Source organism: Ovis canadensis, chromosome 21 (assembly GCF_042477335.2).
Source record: "Ovis canadensis isolate MfBH-ARS-UI-01 breed Bighorn chromosome 21, ARS-UI_OviCan_v2, whole genome shotgun sequence".
Taxonomy (NCBI): Eukaryota; Metazoa; Chordata; class Mammalia; order Artiodactyla; family Bovidae; genus Ovis; species Ovis canadensis.
The window spans coordinates 33,001,578-33,029,412 of NC_091265.1; the positions used below are offsets into that span (position 1 = coordinate 33,001,578).

At 45.2% G+C, this 27,835-nt stretch overlaps 1 protein-coding gene across 4 annotated transcripts in view; it reads left to right on the top strand.

The window, feature by feature from the left end:
* The window catches only part of TENM4 (teneurin transmembrane protein 4), an 844,684-nt gene that overhangs the window by 613,394 nt on the left and 203,455 nt on the right, over positions 1–27,835 (top strand). For 3 of the 4 annotated variants that reach the window (XM_069564905.1, XM_069564908.1, XM_069564906.1), the window contains 2 exons: positions 19,992–20,162; positions 27,139–27,353. In XM_069564905.1, coding sequence (XP_069421006.1) covers positions 19,992–20,162; positions 27,139–27,353 — 386 coding nt within the window. The remainder of the gene's footprint in view (positions 1–19,991; positions 20,163–27,138; positions 27,354–27,835) is intronic. The other variant, XM_069564907.1, reaches the window with a different exon arrangement.

Here is a 27,835-nt window from a genome sequence, read left to right on the forward strand (position 1 = left end):
AAGATCAGATAAAATTTCCCCAAGGCATTGAGCCTTGTAAATCAAGGAGGATACTGAAAGAGAAGCTAGGAATGGCTTTCTGAAAGATGGAACAGTCCAAACAAAGGCAAGGGATGCTAGATAGAAATGTTGGCTGTTTTTGGCACCTGTCTCAGAAGACTGTTAAAATACCCATTTGTGCTTTGGACTTAGCACGGGCCTCGGTCTCTCTGTTACTGAAGGCTCTCAGTGCAGAACTACAGAAACCACGGGGACTGCAGGAGGGTGCAGGCTGCCTCCCCATTTAGAGCAGAGGCTCCACTGGGCGGATGCCCAAGAAATCCCTTGCCTTCACATGAGGCCTTTCAAACCCATCAGTCATCCCCAGCATCCCCGCACTGTAGAAGATTATTAACTGCTTTTTTTTTTTCTTTTAATCCTGCAAACCCCAGATATGGAAACTGAGGCCTGCTGCAATTAAATTACTTGTTTACCTGGAAGGACAGCTAAGTCATGGAGCTGGGTCTAGAAACCAGGTTTTCTGATTCCAAGTCCTTTGTCCCTTCATTAGACCATGCTGCCTCTCAGAGCCCTCCTCCGATATCTTCCCCTGCTGCCGCACCCCTGCGGCCCTGAGCAAATAAGGGGGACTTTGCCATCCTCTCCAGGGATGTCCTCTGCCCCTCCCGCCCCCTTCCCTACCACGACCTCCTCTGATCTAACAGAGGTGGCAGCTCACATGCATCAAGAGCTAACCACGTGCCAAGCATATTCTGCTACATGTATTTCTCATTTAAGCTTTCAATGATCCTACCCATCCAACAGACATTTGTCAAGTACCAGCCATGTGCTGGGCTGCCCGGGGCCTCAGATGGTACAGAATCTGCCTGCAATGTAGGAGAGAGACTTGGGTTCCACCCCTGGATTGAGAAGATCCCCTGCAGGAGGGCATGGCAACCCACTCCTGTATTCTTGCCTGGAGAATCCCCATGAACAGAGGAGTTTGGTGGGCTACAGTCCATGGGGTCGCAAGAGTCGGACACGACTGAATGAGTGAGCACAGCACAGCCATGTGCTAGGTTCCATTCTGTTTTTATTTCCATCTCATAGATGAGAAACTAAGGCCTGAGGAGAACAAGTCAGTTTCCAAGGCCACGTCACTACTGAGTGTGAGAGCCAGAATTCGCTGCAGAGCCTGCCCTCTTCAGTGTGCTCTTCAATTCCCATAGCTGGAGTTGGGCTGGGGTGGGACTGGTGTGGTTTACCAATCTGAACTGCTGAGAGGATGCAGGGAGCTCCTTACTAAGAGAGAAATTACCTTTTCTTATGGAAAAAAATGGAGCATCCATGACTGCGCCCCCCCCCGCCCCACCCTGGGATGTGCCTTGTGCCAGGATTGCCACGGGTATCCGTGGCACTGAGTGGAGCTATGGTGTGCACGCAGAATGCTCCAGGATTGGAGAGCAGAGGAGGCTCAAATGACATCAGGGACCTCGATACACATTGCTTATTGAGCCCTAGCCCCTTGTGTTATCTGATTCGCTGTCCTCCAGGCTTCATGGGGCTGTGGCATTAGCTTGTCACCAGTGTAACATTTCATTTCAGAGGAGGCCTTTCCTGCTAGTGTTTGGCAGACAGCTAGATTTATTGCACCTTTGAGCCTGGAGTTAGAGTTTGCTCATAGCCTCCAGAGGGGGAAGAGGGGGAAAAAATGCCAGTATCATTAATTGTGCTCTGGCCTGCGTTTCATCACATTGTCCTAAATTTTACCATTTAGGCCATCTGTAGAATTTTACAGCAAGACAGGCTCATTGAACTTGTGTGTGTCTCTTGTGTGTGTCTTAGTGTGTGAGTCTCTCTGTGTATATGAGCACATATATGACTCTGCCCACTAAGCAGGCAAAAAGGATATTTGAGAGGAGGTAGAATGGTGAGATAGCAAAGACTCAAAATGAGAATTTTAGAAGTAGCATTTTTCTTTACCTGAAAACTGAAAACTCCTCTTTGGAAACTTGTTTATACATCCTCACTTTTCTGTAAAGCATTAAATTCATTAAATTGTTCTGTGCATATCCCTACTTGTGTCAATCTGGGGCTGCGTAGGAAGTTTCCCATGTAAATCTTTACATTAGTCTGTCTATTAAACCTGGGTGTTCTTTCTTTCATTGATTAAACAACATAATAATAATGTCTTATATTTTCAATACACTTGACAATCTATGAAGGACTTTCCTTAAATTTAATCCTTATAAGAACCCCAGGAGATGATTTTCTTTCCCTTTCTACAGATGGAAAAGTTGAAGATCAGAGTGGTTAGGTGATTTACCTCCAGATGCATAGCCAGTTAAGGCGAGAGCTGGGAGCCTGGCTCTCTCTGCAGATCTGCCCCACTGGGCACATAGGTGGACAGCAGAGCCGTCAAGTGTCAGGGAGCACCTGGACACAGGCTGTCGGGGCGGTGGGCACAGGAGAGTAATGGCTAGGACCTGGGGCAGACGGCAGAGCAGAGGGCACTTTTGGCCATGGGCTACAGTGGAAATTCTCACAGAAGATGTCAAGGTTTGAAGTCGGCCTTGAAGGATGGGAGAATGATTTTAAAAATAGGGAAGGTAGTGGCCATTCCACATACAGACAGCGAAGCCTGGAGTCTGGATGGACAAGAGTGTTCAAGGAACAGGAGAAACCCACACAGATAGAGGCTCCAGGACAGGGAGAAACCATGAGGAGTGTCAGGTACTGTACTTGATAAGCCTTCCAAATGCTGGAGTTTTCTAAGCCTCATGAAAAATATCACCAACAGAGTTTGAGCAGTACAGCAGGTCCATGTAATAATGAGATCTCCTCTTTTATTTTCCATTTGTGTCATTTCTACAGTTTCACATCTAACCAGAAAGGCAGTGTGTGTATAGTGGTTGGGGACGGCTTCTGGGCAGTCTGGATTCATTTCAGATCTGAAGTGACCCTGCCTCTTATGAAATGTGTGACCTCGGGCAAGTTGTTGGACCTCTTAGAGCCTTAGTCCCCTCATCTTGCAAGTGAGGATAATAGTAGTACCTACAGTGTAGGGCTTTGCAAGGATTAATTGATAATAGCTTCCCTTGTGGCTCAGATGAAAGAATCTGCCTGTAATGCAGGAGACACGGGTTCGATCTCTGGGCTGGGAAGATCCCCTGGAGAAAGGAATGGCCACCCACTCCTATTCTCCTATTCTTGGCTGGGAAATCCCAAACAAAATTCCAAGACAAAGGAACCTGGTAGGCTACAATCTATGGGGTCACAAAGAGTCAGACACAACTGAGCAACTAACACAGACACATTTATCAAGCACTAAGCAGAGTGCTTGGTGTCGTTAATGCCAGTGGCTGTTGTTATTGTCACCATCGACATGGTGCCTGGAACTCCGGGCTGTCCTAAACTTCCTAGCCAAAGGACTGAGCTAAACAGGGGTCCCTAGAATATCCAAGAACTGAGTGCCTGGTTCTATGCTCAGACAAGGCAGAGAGGCAAGAAAATGTAGTCTAATTCCAAAGAGCTAGAAAAGACTCCCATGGGCAGGAGACTGGGAAGCTGTGGGGAATCAAAGAGGGACACTGCACACTCTGTTCCATGAGAGTTTACAACATTCTTTCAAAACGCTTCTCATTGTAAAGAAATAGCATCCCTCATTACAAATCCAGGTGGCAGACTCAGTGTTAAGCTGTCCGCCCTCATTCTTCCCACTGAACTGACTGTTCCAGAGGGGAAAGGCCTATCCTAATAATATATACACAAATTAAAACTCCATTTAGAGGTACAGTGGGGACCACCTCCTAATTGACTTTGATCACTGAGAAAAAAAAAAAAAAAGCCAGTTACGTGGTTGGTTTGCCAAAGGAAACCAGGCAATGGGCTGGTGCCTCACGGAGCCGGGCGACAGGACATTTCTGTAGTAGCTTTGGAAGTGGAACCTAGCAACAGGCACATCCTCCCACTGGAGCTCCCAAGGTGGAACCAAGCCCCTGGTTGCTTCTGCCCACTTTGATGGTTCAGTGGCAGGGACAAGGCCTCACATGTGAGAGGCTGGTCCTTGGCTAAGTTGAGACACCTTTTATAGAAATGCTTTAGATAGCTTGGTGAATAGCCTTGGTGCTTACTTGCAAGCACCATAAAGAAGGGGAACCTAGAGAGCTCCAGAACAGCCTTCTGCCTCCTCCGGGGAAATGACAGGCACTTTCCCGGGTTTCCCAGGTCAGCTGTGTAGCTCTACTAGGGCAGGGCTGGCTTCACACCCCAGCAGGAGCAGCTGGATGGGCTTGTGACCCCGAGGGTGTCTCTGCTTCCTGGCTCCTTAGTGACACCTTGAGTTTGAAGAGGAGGTGGCGTGTCTTCCGCTTCATGGAGTCGCAGTGGCGTCGCTTCCTTGACTGCTCTGCCGGCCGTGATTTGCTCAGAAGCTGCATGTTGTTCTGATCAGGATGGCGGGGAGGCCTGCCCTGGGCTCTGACAGTGGTCTGCGAAGGACTCAGGGCATGCCGTGACCCAGAACCTGGGTTTGGATCTTGGTGCCGCCATGACAAGTGGTGCAGTGATGGAGGATTCTGGACCTTGGTTTTCTAGAGATGCAGGATCAGGTTAATAATATCTACTTGGTCACTCCGTTTTGAGGTCCTCGTAATCCATAAAGTGGAGATACAATCTTGCTTAAAAAGTGGTGGGATTAAACGGTGGAATGAATGTGCACCCTCCCCCACTGTGTCAGGCACGTGGTGCGATGTTTAATAAAGGAAGCTGTTACTGTCTCAGTAACAGTCCTAATTACGTCTGTCTCCTTCCTTTCCTCTGTTTCTCCTTCTCTCCTGTGGGCCAGATGCTGGGGGCTTGGTGGAGACAAGAACATGATCCCTGCATTGGAGGGAGAGCCTCCTGGTGAGCTGACATCACCTGCCCCAGGGGTCCATTCCCTCTACTTTAGGCTCAAAAAGATGACTCCTCTGGTCTGAGAGTGCAGCCCCTGTTGGAGGCACAAGCCCTGAGTGGGGCTTTCCTGCTCTCACAGCATTTTCTGCTGTGACTCAGTGCCAGCGTCAGTTAGCGGAAAGGACTCCCAATGATGAATTCAGAGACTTGGGCTCAGCGTTGTTCCAGCCTCTGCCCCAGTCAAGCCTAAGTCCCATCTCCCCAGTGAGTGGGGCTCACCCCCCCACAACAGCCACCAACCAGAACAAAACTCAAAGAGTTCTCCACTTCTTTGAGAAATCTCCTTACTTCACTTTCTCAGTGAAAACCTTAATATGCACTGCAAATGATGGTGATGATGATACCAACATAGACAGCTACCCTCTGGTAGTCAATATGAGCAAATGCCAAGCAGCATGATAAGCTCGTGAAATATATTCTTTCCTTTCATCTTCACAAGAGTTCTTTGGAGCTAGACATTATTATCACCATTTTATAGAGGAGGACTCCGAGACTCAATGGAGTTGAACAACAGGAATGAAGTCATATGACTGTAAACACAAGAACCAGAAATAGAACCCAGGGCTGCGTGGCTATGAAGGCTGTGCTCGTAACCACTGTGTTTCACGCCTTCCATTTTCTTGTGCCTGGAAGCAGCACAGCAGGGCAGGAAGAGGTTGGATTACTGGGCTGAGGTCCGTCCAAGGGGTGGTGGAGGTGGCCAACCCCTAGACTAGGCATGCATGGAAGAGGTCTTAGTAGAGCCTGTTGGGTGAAAGGTGCCCTGAGAAGACAGCTTTCTAACTCCATTACTGCAATAATAGCTGTTTATTCCATTCTGTACAAATTAGATTTCAGCCCCGGTTCCCCTACAGCTTGCTGTGTCACCAGTTTTCAGTGCCCTCCAGTTAAATTGACCTTTCATCTCTGTGCTGACAGTGGGTGTGCCCACCTCCCCCTTCTCTAGCACCCATCCCCTCCTCAACTTGTTTTACAGAAATATCGAGCGGCTGCCAGCAAATCCTTGCTGAAAGGCCTCCTTTCCCCACAGCATTGCGTGGTGCAGAAAAATGATTAAGTGTGCCAGAGTCCATTCTCCAGAAAACACTTAATTTGGGGTTGAGAGACAGTAACCCTGATTGTTGCAGTCAGGTTTATCCAGAGAAGGGAAGAAAGGCAATATATTTACTTGATTTAAAATTAGCGCCACGTAGTCACCAGTAGGATCCTGTCAGGCTGCTTTATACTGATTCCGCTTTTAAAAACTGTTTTATCCATTGGGCAAATATCTCTAGCTCCTTTGCTCAAAAGCTGGCAGCTGATGGGAACAGGGTAGTGAAACAGCCCTCAACTCAAAGGAATTTTCAGTTGGCATTTTTGCACTTGGCATGGGAGGGAAATTAGGGGCCATGTATGGAGAGGAGGAAAGGTGATGGGCAGAGTTGGCTTAAACAGGTCTTTCAAGGGATCTCAAATTTAGGAAAATCAGAGCGAAATAACAGCGATGACGACAGCTGCCATTTGCTTTGTTCCTACTGTGTGCCAGGCACAGTTCTAAACAAATTACGTGTGTTACTCCATGTAACCCTTTAATGTAATATTGCTATCTCTTTTACAGATAGAGAAACTGAAACTCAGAAAGGCAAAGCCATTTATCCAGAATCAGGACCCTAGTAAATGATATAGCTCGGAAGGCTCCGGATAGACCCCCACTTGAGGACTGATTCTGCCAAAGTCACTTACTTGATTTTGCATGGTTTTGACTGTGGAGGTCAGCCATGCCTATGGCAGTCAGGGTGTGAACGTGGAAAGTATTTAGGAGGTGTCTTTGGGCAGATCATGTAGCCTTGATGAGCCTCCCCTTTCTTCATTTGTGAAATGGGAATTCAGTTCAGTTCAGTTCAGTCGCTCAGTCATGTCCGACTCTTTGCGACCCCATGAATTGCAGCACGCCAGGCCTCCCTGTCCATTCCCAACTCCTGGAGTTCACTCAGACTCACGTCCATCGAGTTGGTGATGCCATCCAGCCATCTCATTCTCTGTCGTCCCCTTCTCCTGCTGCCCCCAATCCCTCCCAGCATCAGAGTCTTTTCCAATGAGTCAACTCTTCGTATGAGGTGGCCAAAGTACTAGAGTTTCAGCTTTAGCATCATTCCTTCCAAAGAAATCCCAGGGCTGATCTCCTTCAGAATGGACTGGTTGGATCTCCTTGCAGTCCAAGGGACTCTCAAGAGTCTTCTCCAACACCACAGTTCAAAAGCATCAATTCTTCGGTGCTCAGCCTTCTTCACAGTCCAACTCTCACATCCATACATGACCAGTGGAAAAACCATAGCCTTGACTAGATGGACCTTAGTCAGCAAAGTAATGTCTCTGCTTTTAAATATGCTATCTAGGCTGGTCATAACTTTTCTTCCAAGGAGTAAGTGTCTTTTAATTTCATGGCTGCAGTCACCATCTGCAGTGATTTTGGAGCCCCCCAAAATAAAGTCTGACATTGTTTCCACTGTTTCCCCATCTATTTCCCGTGAAGTGATGGGACCAGATGCCATGATCTTCGTTTTCTGAATGTTGAGCTCTAAGCCAACTTTTTCACTCTCTTCTTTCACTTTGAACAAGAGGCTTTTCAGTTTCTCTTCACTTTCTGCCATAAGGGTGGTGTCATCTGCATATCTGAGGTTATTGATATTTCTCTCGGCAATCTTGATTCCAGCTTGTGTTTCTTCCAGCCCAGCGTTTCTCATGATGTACTCTGCATAGAAGTTAAATAAGCAGGGTGACAATATACAGCCTTGACATACTCCTTTTCCTATTTGGAACCAGTCTGTTGTTCCATGTCTAGTTCTAACTGTTGCTTCCGGACCTGTATACAGATTTCTCAAGAGGCAGGTTAGGTGGTCTGGTATTCCCATCTCTCTCAGAATTTTCCACAGTTTATTGTGATCCACACATCAAAGGCTCTGGCATAGTCAATAAAGCAGAAGTAGATGTTTTTCTGGAACTCTCTTGCTTTTTCCATGATCCAGTGGATGTTGGCAATTTGATCTCTGCTTCCTCTGCCTTTTCTAAAACCAGCTTGAACATCAGGGAGTTCACAGTTCACATATTGCTGAAGCCTGGCTTGGAGAATTTTGAGCATTACTTTACTAGCATGTGAGATGAGTGCAATTGTGCGGTAGTTTGAGCATTCTTTGGCATTGACTTTCTTTGGGATTGGAATGAAAACTGACCTTTTCCAGTCCTGTGGCCACTGCTGAGTTTTCCAAATTTGCTGGCATATTGAGTGCAACACTTTCACAGCATCATCTTTCAGGATTTGAAATAGCTCAACTGGAATTCCATCACCTCCACTAGCTTTGTTCGTAGTGATGCTTCCTAAGGCCCACTTGACTTCACATTCCAAGATGTCTGGCTCTAGATTAGTGATCACATCATCATGATTATCTGGGTTGTGAAGATCTTTTTTGTACAGTTCTTCCATGTATTCTTGCCACCTCTTCTTAATATACTCTGCTTCTATTAGGTCCAGACCATTTCTGTCCTTTAGCGAGCCCATCTTTGCATGAAATGTTCCCTTGGTATCTCTAATTTTCTTGAAGAGATCTCTAGTCTTTCCCATTCTGTTGTTTTCTTCTATTTCTTTGCATTGATGGCTGAAGAAGGCTTTCTTATCTCTTCTTGCTATTCTTTGGAACTCTGCATTGAGATGCTTATATATTTCCTTTTCTCCTTTGCTTTTCGCCTCTCTTCTTTTCACAGCTATTTGTAAGGCCTCCCCAGACAGCCATTTTGCTTTTTTGCATTTCTTTTCCATGGGGATGGTCTTGATCCCTGTCTCCTGCACAATGTCACAAACCTCATTGCATAGTTCATCAGGCACTCTGTCTATCAGATCTAGACCCTTAAATCTATTTCTCACTTCCACTGTATAATTATAAGGGATTTGATTTAGGTCATACCTGAATGGTCTAGCGGTTTTCCCTACTTTCTTCAATTTGAGTCTGAATTTGGTAATAAGGAGTTCATGATCTGAGCCACAGTCAGCTCCTGGTCTTGTTTTTGTTGACTGTATAGAGCTTCTCCATCTTTGGCTGCAAAGAATATAATCAATCTGATTTCGGTGTTGACCATCTGGTGATGTCCATGTGTAGAGTCTTCTCTTGTGTTGTTGGAAGAGGGTGTTTGCGATGACCAGTGCATTTTCTTAGCAAAACTCTATTAGTCTTTGCCCTGCTTCATTCCACATTCCAAGGCCAAATCTGCCTGTTACTCCAGGTGTTTCTTGACTTCCTACTTTTGCATTCCAGTCCCCTATAATGAAAAGGACATCTTTTTTGGGTGTTAGTTCTAAAAGGTCTTGTAGGTCTTCATAAAACTGTTCAACTTCAGCTTCTTCAGCGTTACTGGTTGGGGCATAGACTTGGATTACTGTGATATTGAATGGTTTGCCTTGGAGACGAACAGATCATTGTGTCGTTTTTGAGACTGCATCCAAGTACTGCATTTCAGACTCTTTTGTTGACCATGATGGCATGTTGACCAGAAATGGGAATACTGATCATTTTCTCAAGGTTTGTATAAGGACTGAATGAAATAGCATATGGAATTCCCCTTGCCTAAATGTCTGACTTATGGCATAGACTCGAAACCAGAATTTTCCTGCTCTGCTCTGTCATCGTTTTTGTATCTCTTGCTTTTCCCAAGACTGGGTTGTGGAACTTCCTTTTTAAGGTAACAGCATGGAAATGAGTTTGGAAATCAGTGCAGAAAATTCGTCACTCATCCTACACTGTGATTCAAAGCCTGATGTCATTTTTACATATGTCTTTCCAGATGTTTTTATATAAACATACATTGCATGCAAAAACATGCAATTCTATATCCTACCTTTCTTCCCCCTTAAAATTACATGATAAGCATTTGCCCTCATTGCTCATTGTCAGTTCAGTTCAGTCTTTCACTCATGTCTGACTCATGTCCCATGGACTGCAGCACGCCAGGCTTCCCTGTCCATCACCAACTCCCGGAACCTACTCAAACTCATGTCCATTGCATCGGTGATGTCATCCAACTATCTCATCCTCTGTTGTCCCCTTCTCCTCCTGCCTTCGATCTTTCCCAGTATCAGGGTCTTTTCCAATGAATATTCTTCGCATCAAGTGGCCAAAGTATTGGAGTTTCAGCTTCAGCATCAGTTCTTCCAATGAATATTCAGGACTGATTTCCTTTAGGATGGACTGGTTGGATCTCCTTGCAGTCCAAGGGACTCTCAAGTGTCTTCTCCAACACCACAGTTCAAAAGCATCAATTCTTCGGCACTCAGCTTTCTTTACAGTCCAACTCTCACATCCGTACATGACTACTGGAAAAACCATAGCTGTGACTAGACGGTTCTTTGTTGGTAAACTAATGCCTCTGCTTTTTAATATGCTATCTAGGTTGGTCAAACTTTTCTTCCAAGGAGTAAGCGTCTTAATTTCATGGCTGCAGTCACCATCTGCAGTGATTTTAGAGCCCCCGCAAAATGAAGTCTGTCACTGTTTCCACTGTTTCTCCATCTATTTGCCATGAAGTGATGGGACCAGATGCCATCATCTTAGTTTTCTGAAAGGTGAGTTTTAAGCCAGCTTTTTTCACTCTCTTCCCTCACTTTCATCAAGAGGCTCTTAGTTCTTTGCTTTCTGCCATAAAGGTGGTATCATCTGTGTATCTGAGGTTATTGATATTTCTCCCGGCAATCTTGATTCCAGCCTGTACTTCATCCAGCCCAGCATTTCTCATGATGTACTCTGCATACAGGTTAAATAAGCAGGGTGACAATATACAGCCTTGACGTACTCCTTTTTCCTATTGGAACCAGTCTGTTGTTCCATGTCCAGTTCTAACTGTTGCTTCTTGACCTGCATACAGATTTCTCAGGAGGCAGGTCAGGTGGTCTGGTATTCCCATCTCTTGAAGAATTTTCCAGTTGTGATCCAGTCAAAGGCTTTGGCATAGTCAATAAAGCAGAAGTAGATGTTTTTCTGGAACTCTCTTGCTTTTTCAACGATTCAGCGGATGTTGGCAATTTGATCTCTGGTTCCTCTGCCTTTTCAAAATCCAGCTTGAACATCTGGAAGTTCACAGTTCATGTTCATGAGGCCTGGCTTGTTAGGCATTGTTAGCCTTACTTTGCTAGTGTGTGAGATGAGTGCAATATTGTGGTAGTTTGAGCATTCTTTGTCATTGCCTTTCTTTGGGATTGAAATGAAAACTGACTTTTTCTAGTCCTGTGGCCACTGCCGAGTTTTCCAGATTTGCTTGCACATTGAAGGCAGCACTTTCACAGCATCATCTTTTAGGAGTATCAGTTATTTTTCATAATGATTAGCTTACATTCCATCCAGTACCTGTATCATAATTTAGCTCAGTCATTCTCCTGTTTTAAGACATCTGCGTTGCTTCTGATTTTCTTAATAACACACTGCAGTATACATCTCTGTGTACATGCCTTCTGAGCTTGAAACCTTTGAATAATGTGGCTTTGGTGCAAAACCAGGAGTAGAACTTGGGGAATGAAATACTGTCAGTTCGTGATTGTTACTGTTGTGCCTTTTTGCTTTGCGCTTTCCACCTTATAGGACCATAAATAAGAGAACTCCAATGAGTTTTATTTTACGGAAATGATGCTATTTAAAAACAAACAACAAGCAACTGGGCACTAACATAAAGCAGAAAACTAGGTAGCCATGTACCTTGGTTGGGTCCCACTGCCCTTTTTTTTTTTTTTTTTTTTTAACTTTATTTTACTTTACAATACTGTATTGGTCCCGCTGCCTTTTGAAGCCAAAAAAAAAAAAAAAAAAATGCCACTGGATCCAACAGCTTCTTAATTAGAGCTTCATCTCTAATCACTACCTGGAGCTGCTGATTCACAAAGGCAAGTGGCTCTGTGCTTTCGGTTTGGGGAAGGGAGCGTCATGTGACAGCAGAACCTCTCCTGTGCTCACAGGGGTGACTCCTGCAAAACGGCTGCGTTAATCGCCTCCTGCTGGCTGGGTGCTGGGGGTGGGGGGGCTGTCAACATCCGAGCCTCTACTGAGCGTTTTTCTTAAAAATGTCAAGATGGAGCTTGCACTTTCCCAGCCTTCTCTCGTGTCTTGCTGGGCAGGAAAAGGCGACTGGAAAATGTCAGCCCTGGGATCAGAGGGACCAGAACTGAGGGAATAAGAAAATTCCCCCACCCTAGCTCCTGGCTTTTAGAAATCATTAACATTTCAACGTGGGTGATCCTGTGAACTTATTACCTTTCCACAGCCTTTCTCTGAACTCTTTAACATCTTTTCACCTTTTTATTTAATTACAAACTAGTGTAAAGGGAACACCAGTATCACGTTCCTTATTTAGATCACTTTCCATGTACTTGGGAGAGTTTTGTACACACAGTTATATACATACCGCAGGGTATAATTTAGATAATCCTGTGATGTACATTGATGATTACCATTAATTCGTCTGGAAAAGGGGATTACGATGATTATAATCTGTCCTGTTGCAATGGCCTGGTCTTAAAGCAGACTGAAGAGGACCGTGTGTACTTCTGAGCCTTTTGGGATACTTGGTGGTTACTTCCAAGTACTCTGGATAGCACGCACTGACTGCTGTCCACAGCTGTAAGTGAGGGCTGCTGTGGGGTAAGAAATATTATCACCATGGGGACCCCCACAGATTCATTGCAGCCTTTATTTGCTGGTAACTTTGTATTACCCGTTTTAATCTTCTATTTAAAGTAAACTATATAAAAGAGGAATCTTGGCTGGGGAACACAGACTCCTGAGCTTGAAATTTCACCTCAAACTTTTACCAGCTCTGTGGTGTTAGCTAACTTACTCCGAAGTATCTCAAAACTATAGCCCCATAGCTCAGTTTCTTTTCAGTTCTGATCTCTGCTGGTCCCAGCCTACCGTGGCTTGAAGCAGGGCTTGGGTTCCTGGCCAGAGACTGAGGTCACGTCGCGTTAGGGAGAGCACCAAATCCTAGCCACTAGGCCCGTGGTGACAAGGCCCTGGCCCTTCAGCTTTGCAGAAAAAGAACTCCCGCAAAGATGGAAAGTAGTAAAACAAGTATTTGCTAGGGGGAAAAGAGAGTACAGTCTGTGCGGATAGACATGCTGAGAGAGGCGCGCCCTGGCGGTGGCTTGAATCGCTTTTATGGGGCATGTCTTCCTGGCTTCCTTTGGCCTGTCATTTTGCTCTGCCTGGCTCTGAGTATGTATTTGATGTGTCTCAGGGTCCTCCCCTCTGTGCGTGTTCATCCCTTAACCCAGATGGACTCTGGCAAAGAGACTTACGGGGAGTTGACATCACTTACTATGGGGTAGCACCCCCTCTCTTTTGACCTTCAGGGAGCCCTTCTGCGCATGTGTAGTTGGGACGGTCTCCTTGACTTTGAGAATGAGGAATACGTGGTCTTTTATCTCTTCTCCTGGCAGGGCCCAGCCTCCTCCTTCATCCTGCCTTTGCGGAGTTTCTGCTATTAGGAAGTTTCTGTCCACAGGAGAGAAGCTGAGCAGCCTGGGGCCCATCCGTCTCCTGACTCAGTTCCATTATACCTATGCGCCAGTGGTTTTTCAACCCATCTTTCCATGAGGATTACATTGATTACTATAAATTAAGAGTTTGGCATGTAGCATGCAGTCCAGGTGGGTTTCCCAGGTGGCGCTAGTGTGAAGGACCTGCCTGCCAGTGCAGGAGACATAAGAGACCTGGGCTTGATCCCTGGGTCGGGAGGATCCCCTGGAGGAGGAAATGGCAATCGGCTCCTCCAGCATTCTTATCTGGAGAATCCCCACGGTCAGAGGAGCCTGGTGGGCTACAGTCCATAGGATTGCAAAAAGTCGGACATGACTGAAGTGACTTAGCGTACATGCATGTAGGCACTCCAGTTTATACCAGGCTTTGAGTTACTGTTGTTATTATGATCAAGGACAAAGAAACATGGTTGCTTGAACTTGTGTTTCCTTCGGACAGTCTCTGAGCAAGTAAGCTTTGTGTGCTTTGGCAAGAGGAGAACAAAGCAAACCATTTTCCTTCCTTCTGTCTCTCCATTGGCTGTAAAACTGACCACCCATCAAACAGTACAGTAGAAGAACTGAGGGGCCCCTAGCATGGCGTATTTAAGACTGGATCGAGGTTAAAGGCCCCTTTCATTCTGGCGCTAAGATGACATTACTGGTGGAACTTGGCATCTGACTCTGTATCCTTCTCCTCTGTCTATATCTTACCTTCCAGCCCGCCATTTCTCAGCCCAGTTTTGGTGGCCCCATACTCACTTGCCTACCACCAGCCTCCAGAATTATTCCTGGAGGACTGTGTCTCCTGAGAGTCTAGTTACAGCTGGATCCAGACCTGGCTGCCCCTGCTGGTTTCCAGGAGCACTTCTGCAGATTGACTGAGAGACCTGCCAGCCTCACAGCTGTGGGGGCCTCTATTTATGATCACTGGGTGGGGCATGGGGGGCCAGGCTGAGGAGCAGGGGTGCCGACAGCCTCCCCCGTCCAGTGGTGGGCTGCTGTGCCCTAATTAACTGCCCTGGAACACCAGATCTTGTTAGCATTTTCATCTGGAATACTTTTTCCGCTGGCTTTTCTTCCCTCTCCGCCTACTTTTTTTTTTTTTTAAGCAAGAACTTGCTTTTGCATCCTATTAAAATAAGAGGTAGCTTTGACAATAAAAATGTTTCTCTTAACAAAGCTGTGAGAGTCTATTCATCGTGGGATTAGTTAATTCTCCTGACCTTTTAACAAGACGGCTGTTTTTGCACACTTAGATGAGATCATTGATTCTAACAGGGAACGAAGCCCTGCTCATTTAACTGCGTATATCTGAGTTGTCCGCAGTTCAGGAAATTTCTCCATTACCTTTGGAGTTGCCAATAAACAGACTGAAACAGTAAGAAGGTAAGCAGAAATGTGAGCTAATTCAGCCCCGGAAGTAGCAGCATAGTCACTTCTAACAGGCAGGTGAATTTTATTACTATTGGAAACTACACAGGGACAGTAAGGAGCAGTCTGAAGCACTTCGTTGAGTGCTTGGTACCTAAAAAGTGCTCCATAAATGTGAGCTACTGTTTTATCAGTATCATCAACACTATGGATATAATGGTTACAAAATACAGCAATCACACATGGGTAGAGTTTATAATATGCTTTGCCATATATTATCACCTGAAGTGGAACTGTTAGTCATTCAGTCGTGTCTGATTCTTTTCGACCCCATGGACTGTAGCCTGCCAGGCTCCTCCATCCTTGGGATTTTCCAGGCAAAAATACTTGAGTGGGTTGCCATTTCCTTTTCTAGGAGATCTTCCCGACCCAGGGACCAAACCCCGATCTCCTGCTTTGCAGGCAGATTCTTTACCATCTGAGCCACCCGGAAGCCCATATTACCACATAGAAAGAAAAAGGTGAAAGTGAAGTCGTTTCTGACTCTTTGCGACCACATGGACTGTAGCCTGCCAGGCTCCTTCATCCATGGGATTTTCCAGGCAAGAGTACTGGAGTGGGTTGTCATTTCCTTCTCCAGATCTTCTCAACCCAGGGATCGAACCCGGGTCTCCCGCATTGCAGGCAGACACTTTACCACCTGAGCCATCAAGGAAGTCCTATATTACCATATATGATGTAATAATTCTTTGAAATATCTTTATCCTCACTTCTCAGACGAGAATGCTGTAGCTGGGAAGTGGCAGTTAGGATTCAAAGCCAGTTTTCTTGCCGTCAGTCCAGCACACTTTCCCCTGCATCATAGTAACCAAAGAGAAAGCAGAGAGTCAGATCGCATCTCTGGTACCAGTGTACACGGTCCTGGTTAAGCCGAACTTGTGTGCATCCTCGGGGAGTTTTGTTTGTACCAGGAGTCGGAAGGTTGTGCTGCGCTCCGCTCTTCCCTACAGGTTTTTGCATCTTGAAGACAGTCACACAACTGCTCAAGACCACCGTCAGTGACCATTCCACAAACTGGGGCTAAATAACACAACTTTCTGTCCACTTCACAGGATCCTCTGTTGCTGCCTTAAAAAGACATGCGAAAGGCTTAGAGTCAGCTTGCTGTGTAAAGGGGGGTGTCTTTATAATGCCCACCCCCCTTGTTGGATAAAGAAGCTAGTGAGAGGCAGAATGGCAGAGTGGGGAGAGCCTGTCTTTTCTAGCCGGAGAGGGAGATGGTTTGTGACTTCAGGATTCAGAGTTTGGGATTCTAGGCTAGACTCTGCCACTTGTTAGCCATTTAACCTCCCATGTAAATTGAAGTCTTTGTGTCTTAGTGTCTTTTTATCAGCAAAAATGGGATTATCACCTTCTAGGACTGTTGTGAGAATTAAAGGAAATACTCTATTTACTGCTTTTAGCACAATGCCTGGCACATGGAAAACACTCAAGAAAGCATAGTTTTGTAATTATCATAATTTTAACTAACCTTCTGAGTTAATTAAGTATGCACATCTGTAAATTAGGTCTGGTAGAGTTGGGTGAGGATTAGAGGTAATGTATGCAAATTACCCAGGACATTGCCTAGCAAGCCGTTGGTCGTCTGTAAAAACAATTACAATGGGCCTTCATATTTCTTGTCAATTGGTTCTTTGCTGTCTTCCTCTGGCCCTCTTACTGGGTCAGCCACCACCACCTTTGGGCCTTCCAGTCCTTCTGAATGTTCTTTGTTGCTTGTCCATCTCCTCTGCCTCTGAACTCTTGCAAACAGGGAGTATCTGATTTGGTTCTGGCTCTCAGTGTCAGCCACGGGTCCTGACTTTTAGAAAATGCTCTCATCAACTGAGCAAAGGAGTGACACTGTGCACAAGATGCTGTGGAGTCAGGGACTGGAGTAGTACTTAGCTCTGTATGTGGGGGATCAGAGGAGGCCTCCCAGAAGGGGTAAGTATGGACCGTTGATAAGGCTCAAGTTTTAGATCCTGAATGGGATTTAAGCTGACATTTCTGGAGACGGAAATGGCAACCTACTCCAATATTCTGGCCTGGAAAATTGCATAGATGGAGAAGCCTATAGGCTACAGTCTATGGGGTGCAGTCTATGGGGTCGCAAAGAGTCGGACACGACTGAGTGCCTTCACTTTGTACTAGCTCACAAACCTTTTCGGAAATATGCTGCCTGCTGCTGCTGCTGCTGCTAAGTCGCTTCAGTCATATCCGACTCTGTGCGACCCCATAGACGGCAGCCCACCAGGCTTCCCCATCCCTGGGATTCTCCAGGCAGGAACACTGGAGTGGGCTGCCATTTCCTTCTCCAATGCATGAAAGCGGAAAGTGGAAAGTGAAAGTGAAGTCGCTCAGTCGTGTCCGACTCTTCGCGACCCCATGGACTGCAGCCTCCCAGGCTCCTCCATCCATGGGATTTTCCAGGCAAGAGTACTGAACTGGGTTGCCATTGCCTTCTCTGACATGCTGCCTAGAGCATTGTATATCTCAAGGCACAGTATCCTTTCTTTAGTGTCTACTGATCTCTTCTAGTTTGCTCCAGAAGATTATTTAGCAGTTGCTGCATTGCAAAGATATTTTTAAAACAGAAATGCATGCACATGAATCAAAATCACAGAATTCCCCAAAATCACAAAAATGCAGACAATCAAAATGTACAACAGATATGTGATGAAATGTAAAATGTAAATCAGTCCCCTTCCCCAGGCCCTTAGCATCACTTCCTTTAGAGGGTGTGCCCACTGTTACCAGTGTCTTTCATATCCTTTCAGACTCTATACACAGAATCGTTTTCTTAACCCAAAGGTGGAATATCAAAGGCTTTCGGGCTGCAGTATCTGTGGCGTACAGGCTTAGTTGCTCCAAGGCATGTGGAATCTTCCCAGACCAGGATCAAACCTGTGTCTCCTGCGTTGGTAGGTAGAGTCACATCTATGTACCACCAGGGATGTCCCTCCATTTGTATTTTTTTCCTGAGCATGTGCGAAATCGCTTCAGTTGTGTCCAGCTCTGTGCATCTCTATGGCCTGTAGCCTGCCAGGCTCCTCTGTCCATGAGATTCTCCAGGCAGGAATACTGGAGGTGTATTATTGTTCTGCATGTTACCTTTTTCCTTCCCAAAAATTGTATAAAAAAGTTTTCTCATTCTGTTTTATGGTTGCACAGTATATTGTATGGGCTTCCCCAGTAGCTGAGCAGGTAAAGAATCCTCCCGCAGTGCAGCAGACACAGGAGATGGAGGTTTGATCCCTGGGGGGGGGGGGGGGGAGAGTAAGATCCCCTGGAGTAGGAAATGGCAACCACTCCAGTATTCTTGCCTGGGAAATCCCATGGACAGGGCAGCCTGGTGGGCTATAGTCCATGGGGTCGCAAAGAGTCACACACAACTAAGCACACACACAGTATATTGGATAAATATAACTTATCTGGCTCCTTATTTTTGGACTGGTTTCCAATGTTTTTAGCTTCCCTGGTGGCTCAGCTGGTAAAGAATCTGCCTGTAATGCAGGAGACCTGGATTTGATCCTTGGGTCGGGAAGATCCCCTGGAGAAGGGAACAGCTACCCACTCCAGTGTTCTGGCCTGGAGAATTCCATGGACTGTATCATCAGTGGGGGTTGCAAGGAGTTGGACATGACTGAGTGACTTTCACTTTCCAATGTTTTGCTATTACAAGCAATGCTGTAGTGAATAACCTTGTTCAGTTCAGTTCAGTCGCTCAGTCGTGTCCAACTCTCTGCAACCCCATGAATCACAGCACACCAGGCCTCCCTGTCCATCACCAACTCTCAGAGTTCACTCAGACTCATGTCCATCGAGCCAGCGATGCCATCCAGGCATCTCATCCTCTGTCGTCCCCTTCTCCTCCTGCCCCCAATCCCTCCCAGCATCAGAGTCTTTTCCAATGAGTCAACTCTTCGCATGAGGTGGCCAAAGTACTGGAGTTTCAGCTTTAGCATCATTCCTTCCAAAGAAATCCCAGGGTTGATCTCCTTCAGAATGGACTGGTTGGATCTCCTTGCAGTCCAAGGGACTCTCAAGAGTCTTCTCCAACACCACAGTTCAAAAGCATCAATTCTTCGGTGCTCAGCCTTCTTCACAGTCCAACTCTCACATCCATACATGACCACAGGAAAAACCATAGCCTTGACTAGACGGACCTTAGTCAGCAAAGTAATGTCTCTGCTTTTGAATATGCTATCTAGGTTGGTGATAACTTTTCTTCCAAGGAGTAAGCGTCTTTTAATTTCATGGCTGCAGTCACCATCTGCAGTGATTTTGGAGCCTAAAAAAATGAAGTCTGACACTGTTTCCACTGTTTCCCCATCTATTTCCCATGGAGTGACAGGACCGGATGCCCTGACAAGCCTAATTTTGTGTGCATGTGAGCATATCTGGGGGAGAATTGGAATCTCTGAGTTCCAGGGTAAAGGGTATGGATATTTTATTTTATAGCTTTTGTCGAACTGCCCTCTCTGTAAGGTTTGTACCAGCTTATGCTCACACCAAACCAACTGAGTATGAGAGTGCTTATTTTCTGTTCTCTTCCAATACTGTATATTTTCAGCCTTCTAAAAATCTTTGCCAAACCATATGTGAAAAACAATATTTCAAGGTTTAACTTCCATTTCTTCTACCTTGAGTAATGTGTAGAATCTTTTCATACAGCTGAGAGCCAGGTGCATTTCTTACTCTGCCAACCGTCTGTACATCTCCTGTGCCTATTCTCCTACTGGGTGGTTGGACTTTGCTTATTATTTGTAAGCATTACTTTTGTATTAAGGAAGTTAAGCCTTGGTGATACAAGTTGCCGTTTTCCCCTGTAGATTGTTATTTTTAATCTTTTGAAGCAAAAGGCCTAGACCTCCTAAAAGTTCCCCCATCCTGCCCTTCTCCCTGCGCCCCTAGACTGTGAGCCCTTGAGGGCAGGGTCCATGCCTGGGTCATCCCTGTGGCCCAGTCCCCCTCCAGAGCTCTCTCCAGGGCCTCTGTGTTGAACTGAACTGAGTTCCCATGTTCCCCACCCCCACCTGCCCTCCCCTATGGCTTGGGAGTCCCATTTCCGCCTCCAGCAGAAAAAGATGACTTTTCTCATTGCTCACCACAGCCATGCACCTGTTTGGCCTAAACTGGCACCTGCAGCCGATGGAGGGGCAGATGTATGAGATCACGGAGGACACAGCCAGCAGTTGGCCTGTGCCAACGGACGTCTCCCTGTATCCCTCAGGGGGCACTGGGTTAGAGATCCCTGACAGGAAAGGCAAAGGAGCCGCAGAAGGTAGGGTTGCTGTGTTGTTCGTGTCGTGAGTCCTCTGTGTCTGCCTTTGAGCCGAGGAGACCGCCATCCTGCGTGCCATGTGCCTGACTCACCGCTCCACGCCCTGGTGCTTCCTCCATCCCCCCGCACTCCACGCCGCTGCCGGGCCACCCATGTCTTCATCGCAGTTCCTTGTCACTGTGAGCTCGTTGCGGGGCTTGGGCAGGGCTCATGGTGCTCAGCGGCATCCCATCCCATACCTCGAGGGAAACATCGTGGGCTTTCACACTGCTGGGCGGCCGTCTTTGATGGTGTGGGATCATGATACGGCTTCCGGGGCTGCCTCGTGGCATGAATGGGCGTCTCTTGGAGTGGGGTGTGTGGCAAGGTGGGTAGAGGGTGTGATGTACACGAAATATCCTTGGACCTTATGGTTTAAGGGAAACACCAGTCCCACTGTTCAAGCATTTTCCTACTGTTGCCTTGAGCAAGTCGCTTAATTTTCCAGAGCTCGTCTCCTTATCTACAGTCGCAGTAATTGTTAGTGTTTGTACACTATGTTTGTTCAAACCTTTTTGTGAAGAGCATTTCACATTTAATTCTCACGGAGATCCTATGAAGTAAATATAATTGTTTACAGCCATTTTAGATGCAAAAACTAAGGACCGCATAGATTAAGTGACTTGGCCAGAGTCACACTGCCAGTAAATATTGGAATTTGGGACACGGCCCAGGTCTGTGGGCCACAGGGCTCTTGCTGTCTCCATCAGTTGCCCTACATGACTCACCTCATGGTTATAAGACCGTGAAGGAGATGTGAATAAGGACCCCACTGTACAATGAGACGCAGATGTTTCTGTATTAATGATGGAAGTGGTGGTGACATTTGGGGTTTGGCATTCTTGAATGGGACGTCCATAGACCCACTTTTTAAGTTTCTTAGGGGTCTTTCTAACATGCCATCAACATATTGATAAATTCTGTCACTATCAACCAGGAGTGGCAGACCCACAAGAACTGGTGCCAGCAAGGAGGTCTGAGCTCACGGGCCAGGCTGGTTGTCATTCTAGGGAGTGTGACCATCCCTTCTCACGTGACCCACTTGTTTTTTTCTGATATTACCCCAGTCAGCAAAGTGGTCACAGCTGCCCCCAGTCTTCACTGCATTTCCTCTCATCTCAGTTAACTTTGGGTCGTGGCTTCTGAGCTTCCCTGTCCTTTTAAGAGTTTGTCTTCTAGTGATCAGTTTGGTTAACAGAGTAGCATATGGCTAGTCACAGCAGTTATTCATAACCTCTGAATGGCCTCAAAGTCCAAAATCAACTCTTGACCAATTACCATTTTTAAGGAAACTGAGGGCATTTCTGCAGAGCCCAGTCGGAATCTCTGCCTGCTATTTTGATGGGCAAAGCCAGTCTTCTCCTTTATAAAGATTTTAAGACTTAAGACATTGAATAACTTACACTTGCTTTGCACCTTAATAGGATATGGAGGGAGCATGGATGGATGGGGTCATGGGAAGAACTCTGGGTTAGGAGTCTACAACCCTGAGTTCAAGTTCAGCTGTGCCACTCATGATGCCCTTAAGCAAATCCCTTGAAAACCTTTCTCGGCTTCATATTCCTCTTCATTAAAAGGAGGTGATTGATCTATATTATCTCTAAGGTCCATTCTAATTCACAAGCTCTACATGCAAAATTAGTAATAGAATCATCTCATGATTAACCAGATTCTTCTTTAGAAGTTTTTAGGCTGGCCCTGTCCATGGTCCTGCCTGTTGCCTTGTGATTCCCATGTCAGCTTACAGTGTCAAATGCCATAAGTGAATACGTAAATGACAACTGTCTTTAGATTAGTATCAACAACTGCAGATTTAAGATATGTGTAACCCTCAAAGATCTCATTTAGAAAAATGTGAATTTTCTGTATGATCTCTATCCGACTTTCTTTAAACAGGACCTGGGTCTATCTAAAATCTCCCACTCTAATGAAATTAGTTTGTGGATTGCTCGGTTTTGCTTTGTTTTTCCTAAGGAGCAGGAGGTGCAGATAAGAGATAAAATTGCACCAGTTTATTGGTTTACTCTCATTGGAATATTTTTGCTTAAAGGGATTATCTGTCATTACTAATGCAATTGGAAATCCTGTTTACAAACCCCCAAAATGCAGTGTGATGCTGTAAAGTGGTCAGCGTCGAAAGCAATTACTGTGATTAAAAAAAATACATCCGTCTGGAGAAACAGAGGACAAAGCTTCCCAGAGTTTATGTGAGACTGTCACAGCGTTCTTAATTTCTCTTTTTAACTGTGATGTTAAAAATCTCGTTCCTTAGACATATTTCAAGGGGGAAAGCTTCTAACCCTGATGTGAGCACACATTTCCTGTCCTTTGAGGGTATCAGAGAAGAGAGCTGATTCCAAAATGAAGATTAGAGCCCCATTGCACAGTGATTAGGGGAAGCAGTGTGGTAGAAAGAGGACAGATGGGCCATGGAGCCCGACAATCCAGGGTTTGCGTCCGGTCCGGCCATTTATTGGCTCTGCCACTCCATTTCCTTTGGCCTTAGTTTCCACATCTGTGGAACAAGGATGCCTCATACCTGTCTTTCCAAAGACTGGTTATGAGGAAGTATTCAATAAATGTAAGTTCCTTTTCTTCTTATTCATTTAAATCCCAGGCCATTCCATGTCTGTCATTAGAAATCTCAGAATTCCAGACTGATTAATATTCTGTCCTCAGAGATTCTACAGAGTTTGGGGCATTCTTGAATATTTTTAAAAGATGTGTATTTTTTAATTATACAAATGAAGTATATGATGAACCCAGTATTTTAAAGGCTCATCATGTCTCTGAGAATAACATCAAACTGCAATATATCCTGTATTTTCAAAGTGGCTATAACCATCTCAGAGCTGTCATGGGATGGAAACCAAATACAGCAGCTTTCCGAAGTAAAACCACAAGAACTTATGTTATGCATTAATGGAGAAAGGGGGAAAAGCATTGAATAAACAAGCATTTCTGATGGTTTAATTGGTGGGCTAGGTTAGCATTTTCTTCTTTCTGCAATGAAATCAAAATTGCCCATCAGTTTGAACCATGCAAATTGCTACATACAGGCTCAGCTGGGCTCTCAGCTTATTTTGATAACCAAATAAATTTCAAACAGTTGCTAAGGAAACTAAAGAATTCTTTGTGCGAGTTATTGCATTGAAAAGAACCAAAAAAAGGTAGAGGGAGGGGCAGAATTAGGAATTCAGACCCTATATGGATAAATCTCAGTTCAAGAAAATAAAGACAGTGAATTTGGGAAGTGCATGGGATCTTAGTTCTTCCAACTCTCCCTTATTTTTGACTGAGCTAGCCAATCATTTCAGCAATTTGTTGAGAAAATTCTTTTAGACACGATTGTGTATTTCCAGAGCATTGCTCTGGGAAGCCTGAATCTATATGTCTTTGTAAAGCAAAGGACTGCTACCAGTAGAATCTGCCTTGTGAAGCCTAATCGTGCTGTTGGGGGTCCCTAATTCTGAGTTAAGCTCTTTGTACTCTGTTAAGCCTCTGGGGCACTCACTCATTGTATTGTGTTCTTAGGAATGTTTTGAGACACTGTTTCCCTTTAGCTTTGGGGTCTATGTGTGGATCCTAGTTCATAAAAACTCAATTTTTTGTAGCCCAGGATGGCAGGATGTGCTCCAGTGGGCCTTGGATCTTCCTGGTCTAGCCTTGGTATCCAGCCTTCTAGGACTGTGAATTAAATCAGATCTTTACTCTTAAAGAGGGTTAATGTACTCTGCTACCATTGAAAAGACCTTTGAAGAGTTTTAATTAATAATTTATCAATTTGATGTTCTGAGAAGCCATATTCTAATAAATAAAGAGGCACCCCAAATGGCTTCATCTCTGAATGGTTTCTTTCACTTTCTGAGCTTCAGTATATACATTTTAATAATGTGAGGATTAAGTATACCAATATATGTAAAAATGTCCGGTACATAGTTGAAATTTAATGAATGATAGGTAATACCATTAGTACTGCTACCTCTATCTTTATTGTTATCGCTACTACTGATATTTGTTATTATTATTGTGTTCCAGAATGTAGGTACAGATAAAAAGAGTTAGATACACAGGACTTTTCACCTCCACCTGCCTCTACCCTCTGCCCCCTCTCCCTACTCCACCACTGGTGGGTATTGCCATGTCGTGGAATATTTTCTATCCTGGTGCTCACATATTGGTGCTCAGAATTAAGACTGAAGACTCTTAGGTTATAAGATCTGGAGAGAGAAAGACAGTAAGGGTTTTTGAAAGACAGAAAAGGATGAAGGTGGTTTTACTCTGACTTAGCCCAGCAAGTGTCACGCCTCTTTCCCTCCAGCCACAGGTACTCGGCAGGCTCCAGGTCCCTCCTCCTAGAAACTTTCATCTCATCCCTAGTCCATGTGGGGACCACTGGGGACTGATAGGAAAGAATGATAAAGGTTAAATTCCAAGATGGGCACTGTCTTTCCCCTCTCAAACTTTTCCTTAAAAGACTAGGGCCATGGCCACTTCCCTAAGGATCTGGACAGGGCAACTTCTAGGACAAGCCTCACTTGTGAACCTAAGCTCCAGATCCTAAGCTCCATCATAGAAACTGCATGAAAATAAGCTCAAGACTCCTAATTCCTAATTCTTTCAGCCAAGAAAGTCAAGGTCCTGGTGGGGTGCTGTGCCCTAGACCAGAAGTTACTGGTTTTATATCATGGTATACACACCAAATATAAATTTTCTAATTTTTTTCCTCCATTTTTTCCAGCTTTGGTGAAATAGTTGAGTGCTATAAAAGACTATTCCCTTTTTGCCGCTCCTCTGGGGGTAAGAGCCAATTTATGTATGCCTCTTGGGCCTGCAGACCTCTGGAGAGTCTCTGGACTTGACCTCTGCCCTGTGAAACTAAAAGCTTGGCTAATTCAATAGCTGTCTCTGAAAAACATGCTCACTGGAGGGGAAATGAACAGTACAGGGCTCTCCAACAGCATGCCAAAAAGTGGGAGAAGTTTTCATTATTTATTCTCAGACATAGGAATTATGTGAATGCAGACAATTCTCAAATCCCATCAGCTCTGACTCCCACCCACTCACAAGGAGATGAGGTCTTGGAATTAGGAGTCTCCAGCTTATTTTTTTGCGGTTTCTAGGAGTAAAAAACTCAGAACTCGTGCTGCTTTTGTGTCTTAACTCCCTCTAGTTCTGCTTCCCTAACAGAATTATAGGCTGAAGGGTAAACTGTTTTTCTACCTGGACTATAAAAGGATTGTGGAATTAGGAACCCCAAAGTCAGATAAGGAAGAATGTGAAAATGATTCTCTTCCATCTTAATGCTTTGTGAATTTGGCTTCTGTCTTCGAACTTTGAACCACAGTGTCGTGGTTTGCATGTGTCTGCATTTTCAAGGTAAAAGTCTGGGGCACATTCCTTCCATAAAGGAATTAAATGCAAGCTCTTCCCCATGCTAATGACAGTATACTAGTAGTGTTTTTATTGAGAGCGTGCGTTTTAACTTTTCTGTTGGCATATTTTTAATTAAAATAACATTTAACGGTTTGAAGCTAAAAACCTGATGTTTCTGCCTAGGAGTTTATAAGGGAATGATAACATATGGAGAAGTTTAACATATAAAATTGAATTTTATTATTTAAAACAGTAAAATATTTTATGACTACAACAATGCCCTGCCAAGCTCCATTTCAGCATCAAATGTGCTTTGTAAGGAATCTTACAAAGCTAGGGGAAGAAAAAAAGACACTTTAATTTCTTATTCCCCAAATGCTTTTTATAAAAAGTTCCCACAAATGTGTTTTCTTTACAGATGGATTCTTGGTCTTGAAAGTACCTCTTCCAGCATCTCTAGCAACACAACAAACCTTGAAACTAGGACACCCGGGGGTACTTTCTGATGACAAATAAGATGGAGCCCGTTGACTTGATTTTGGCTTGTTCTTGTCCTAAGGGTGGTCTTCTAATGCCCCTGTTCTCCCCTCCTGCCCCCTGCCAACTCCTCGGAGGGCTGATGTCTGGCAGGAAGTTAGGGTTTATATTTTTCATGTGTGAGTGTGTTTAATTACTATGTAGAGGAAGTTTGATAAGCAGCCTTCCTTCCTGGCACTTGAGGTGCCCCCAGAAAGCTGTCACTCTCCTGATTGGTGACAGAATTGGACGAGAGATCTTATTCTCAACCAGCCCCTACTCCTGTAGCCTGCAGGGTTGGTGGCCTGGTTTGAAATCCAAGTATGTCAAAAGTTTTGTGCCTAACCTTGAAAAATCTCCCCAGCTTTACCCACCTTAAGCACAACGATACTCATTGCCCTACATCCCAGACAAAGAAGCATTTTTCAGAAGTGTTTTCTCTGTTCAGATGTACCCTTTTCCTCATTCCCCCCCATCCCTACCCCTGCTCCCAACACAAACCCTCATCCACATGTCTGAGCCCCAGAATTGGACTCCCAGATCCTAGTGAGCTTGAAAAATATCTGACTCTGCTCAGATCATGCTTCCCATTGCTAGGGAAGCCATTCTAAGCTGAAAAATTAACAGCACCTTATTCCCTCTATCTTTTCTTTTTTAGCATGCATGCTTTTACACACACGCGCGGGTGCACAGACGCACAGAGTTATTCTCATGTGACTGCGAGTGATTATTTTTAGGATCAAAATATATCTTAACAAGCTCTAGAATTATGCAGTAAACAGATGGCCCTTGGGGAGGACCCATTCTGCTTTGGAAGAATGCATATTTTTAGCAGAACAATTTGAGCATCGTTGGGGAAAAAAAAGTTCTGGACATTCTAACTCCTCAATGGGGGAGTCTAGGGCAGGGAGTGGGCTGGCCCTGGAATGTTGCAGAGAAGAGGTGGGAGGCAGAGGAGAGCCCTGCTTGTTCAGATACTCTGATCCCTGGTTTCACTTGTGGCTAACAGTGATGTTTTTGTCTTCCCTTCCCCGTGTCTTGGTAGGAAAGCCCAGTAGTTTCTTTCCAGAGGACAGTTTTATAGACTCTGGAGAAATCGACGTGGGGAGACGGGCTTCCCAGAAGATTCCTCCTGGCACTTTCTGGAGATCTCAGGTGTTCATAGACCATCCTGTGCATCTGAAATTCAATGTGTCTCTGGGAAAGGCGGCTCTGGTTGGCATTTATGGCAGAAAAGGCCTTCCTCCTTCACACACACAGGTAACCAGAACCCTATGTCCCCTTTTCCTCTCCAGGGGCTCCCACCTCAAATCTTAACCGAAGTCAAGAAACCTGATGCTGAAACCGGGATCCTTGAGCTTGGAGGGAGTTTCACATACTTTATAGTCTATTCGTCCATTTGCCCTCTCTCAGATCCTACCTTTCAGATGAGTAGGGCTGTATCCTTGGAGCTTTTTAAGAGGAAGGAGTTGTAGGCAATCTCTCAATAGCCTTTTTTACTAGTACCCAGTCTCCTAAGTTAAATTATCCAGGAAATGCAATCTAGAGAACAAAGCATGCACACTGGAGTTAAACAGACCTGGGTTTGAATCCTCTCGTTATCAGCTGTGTAACCTGAAGCCTGTAGCATCCTCTCGGAGCAAGCTTCCTGTCTAGCAGATGCTGATAGCAATACCCACTGCGCAGGGCTGCTGTGAACAGTGGAGAATCACATCTAGAAAACAGCTAGTGCAGGACCTGGC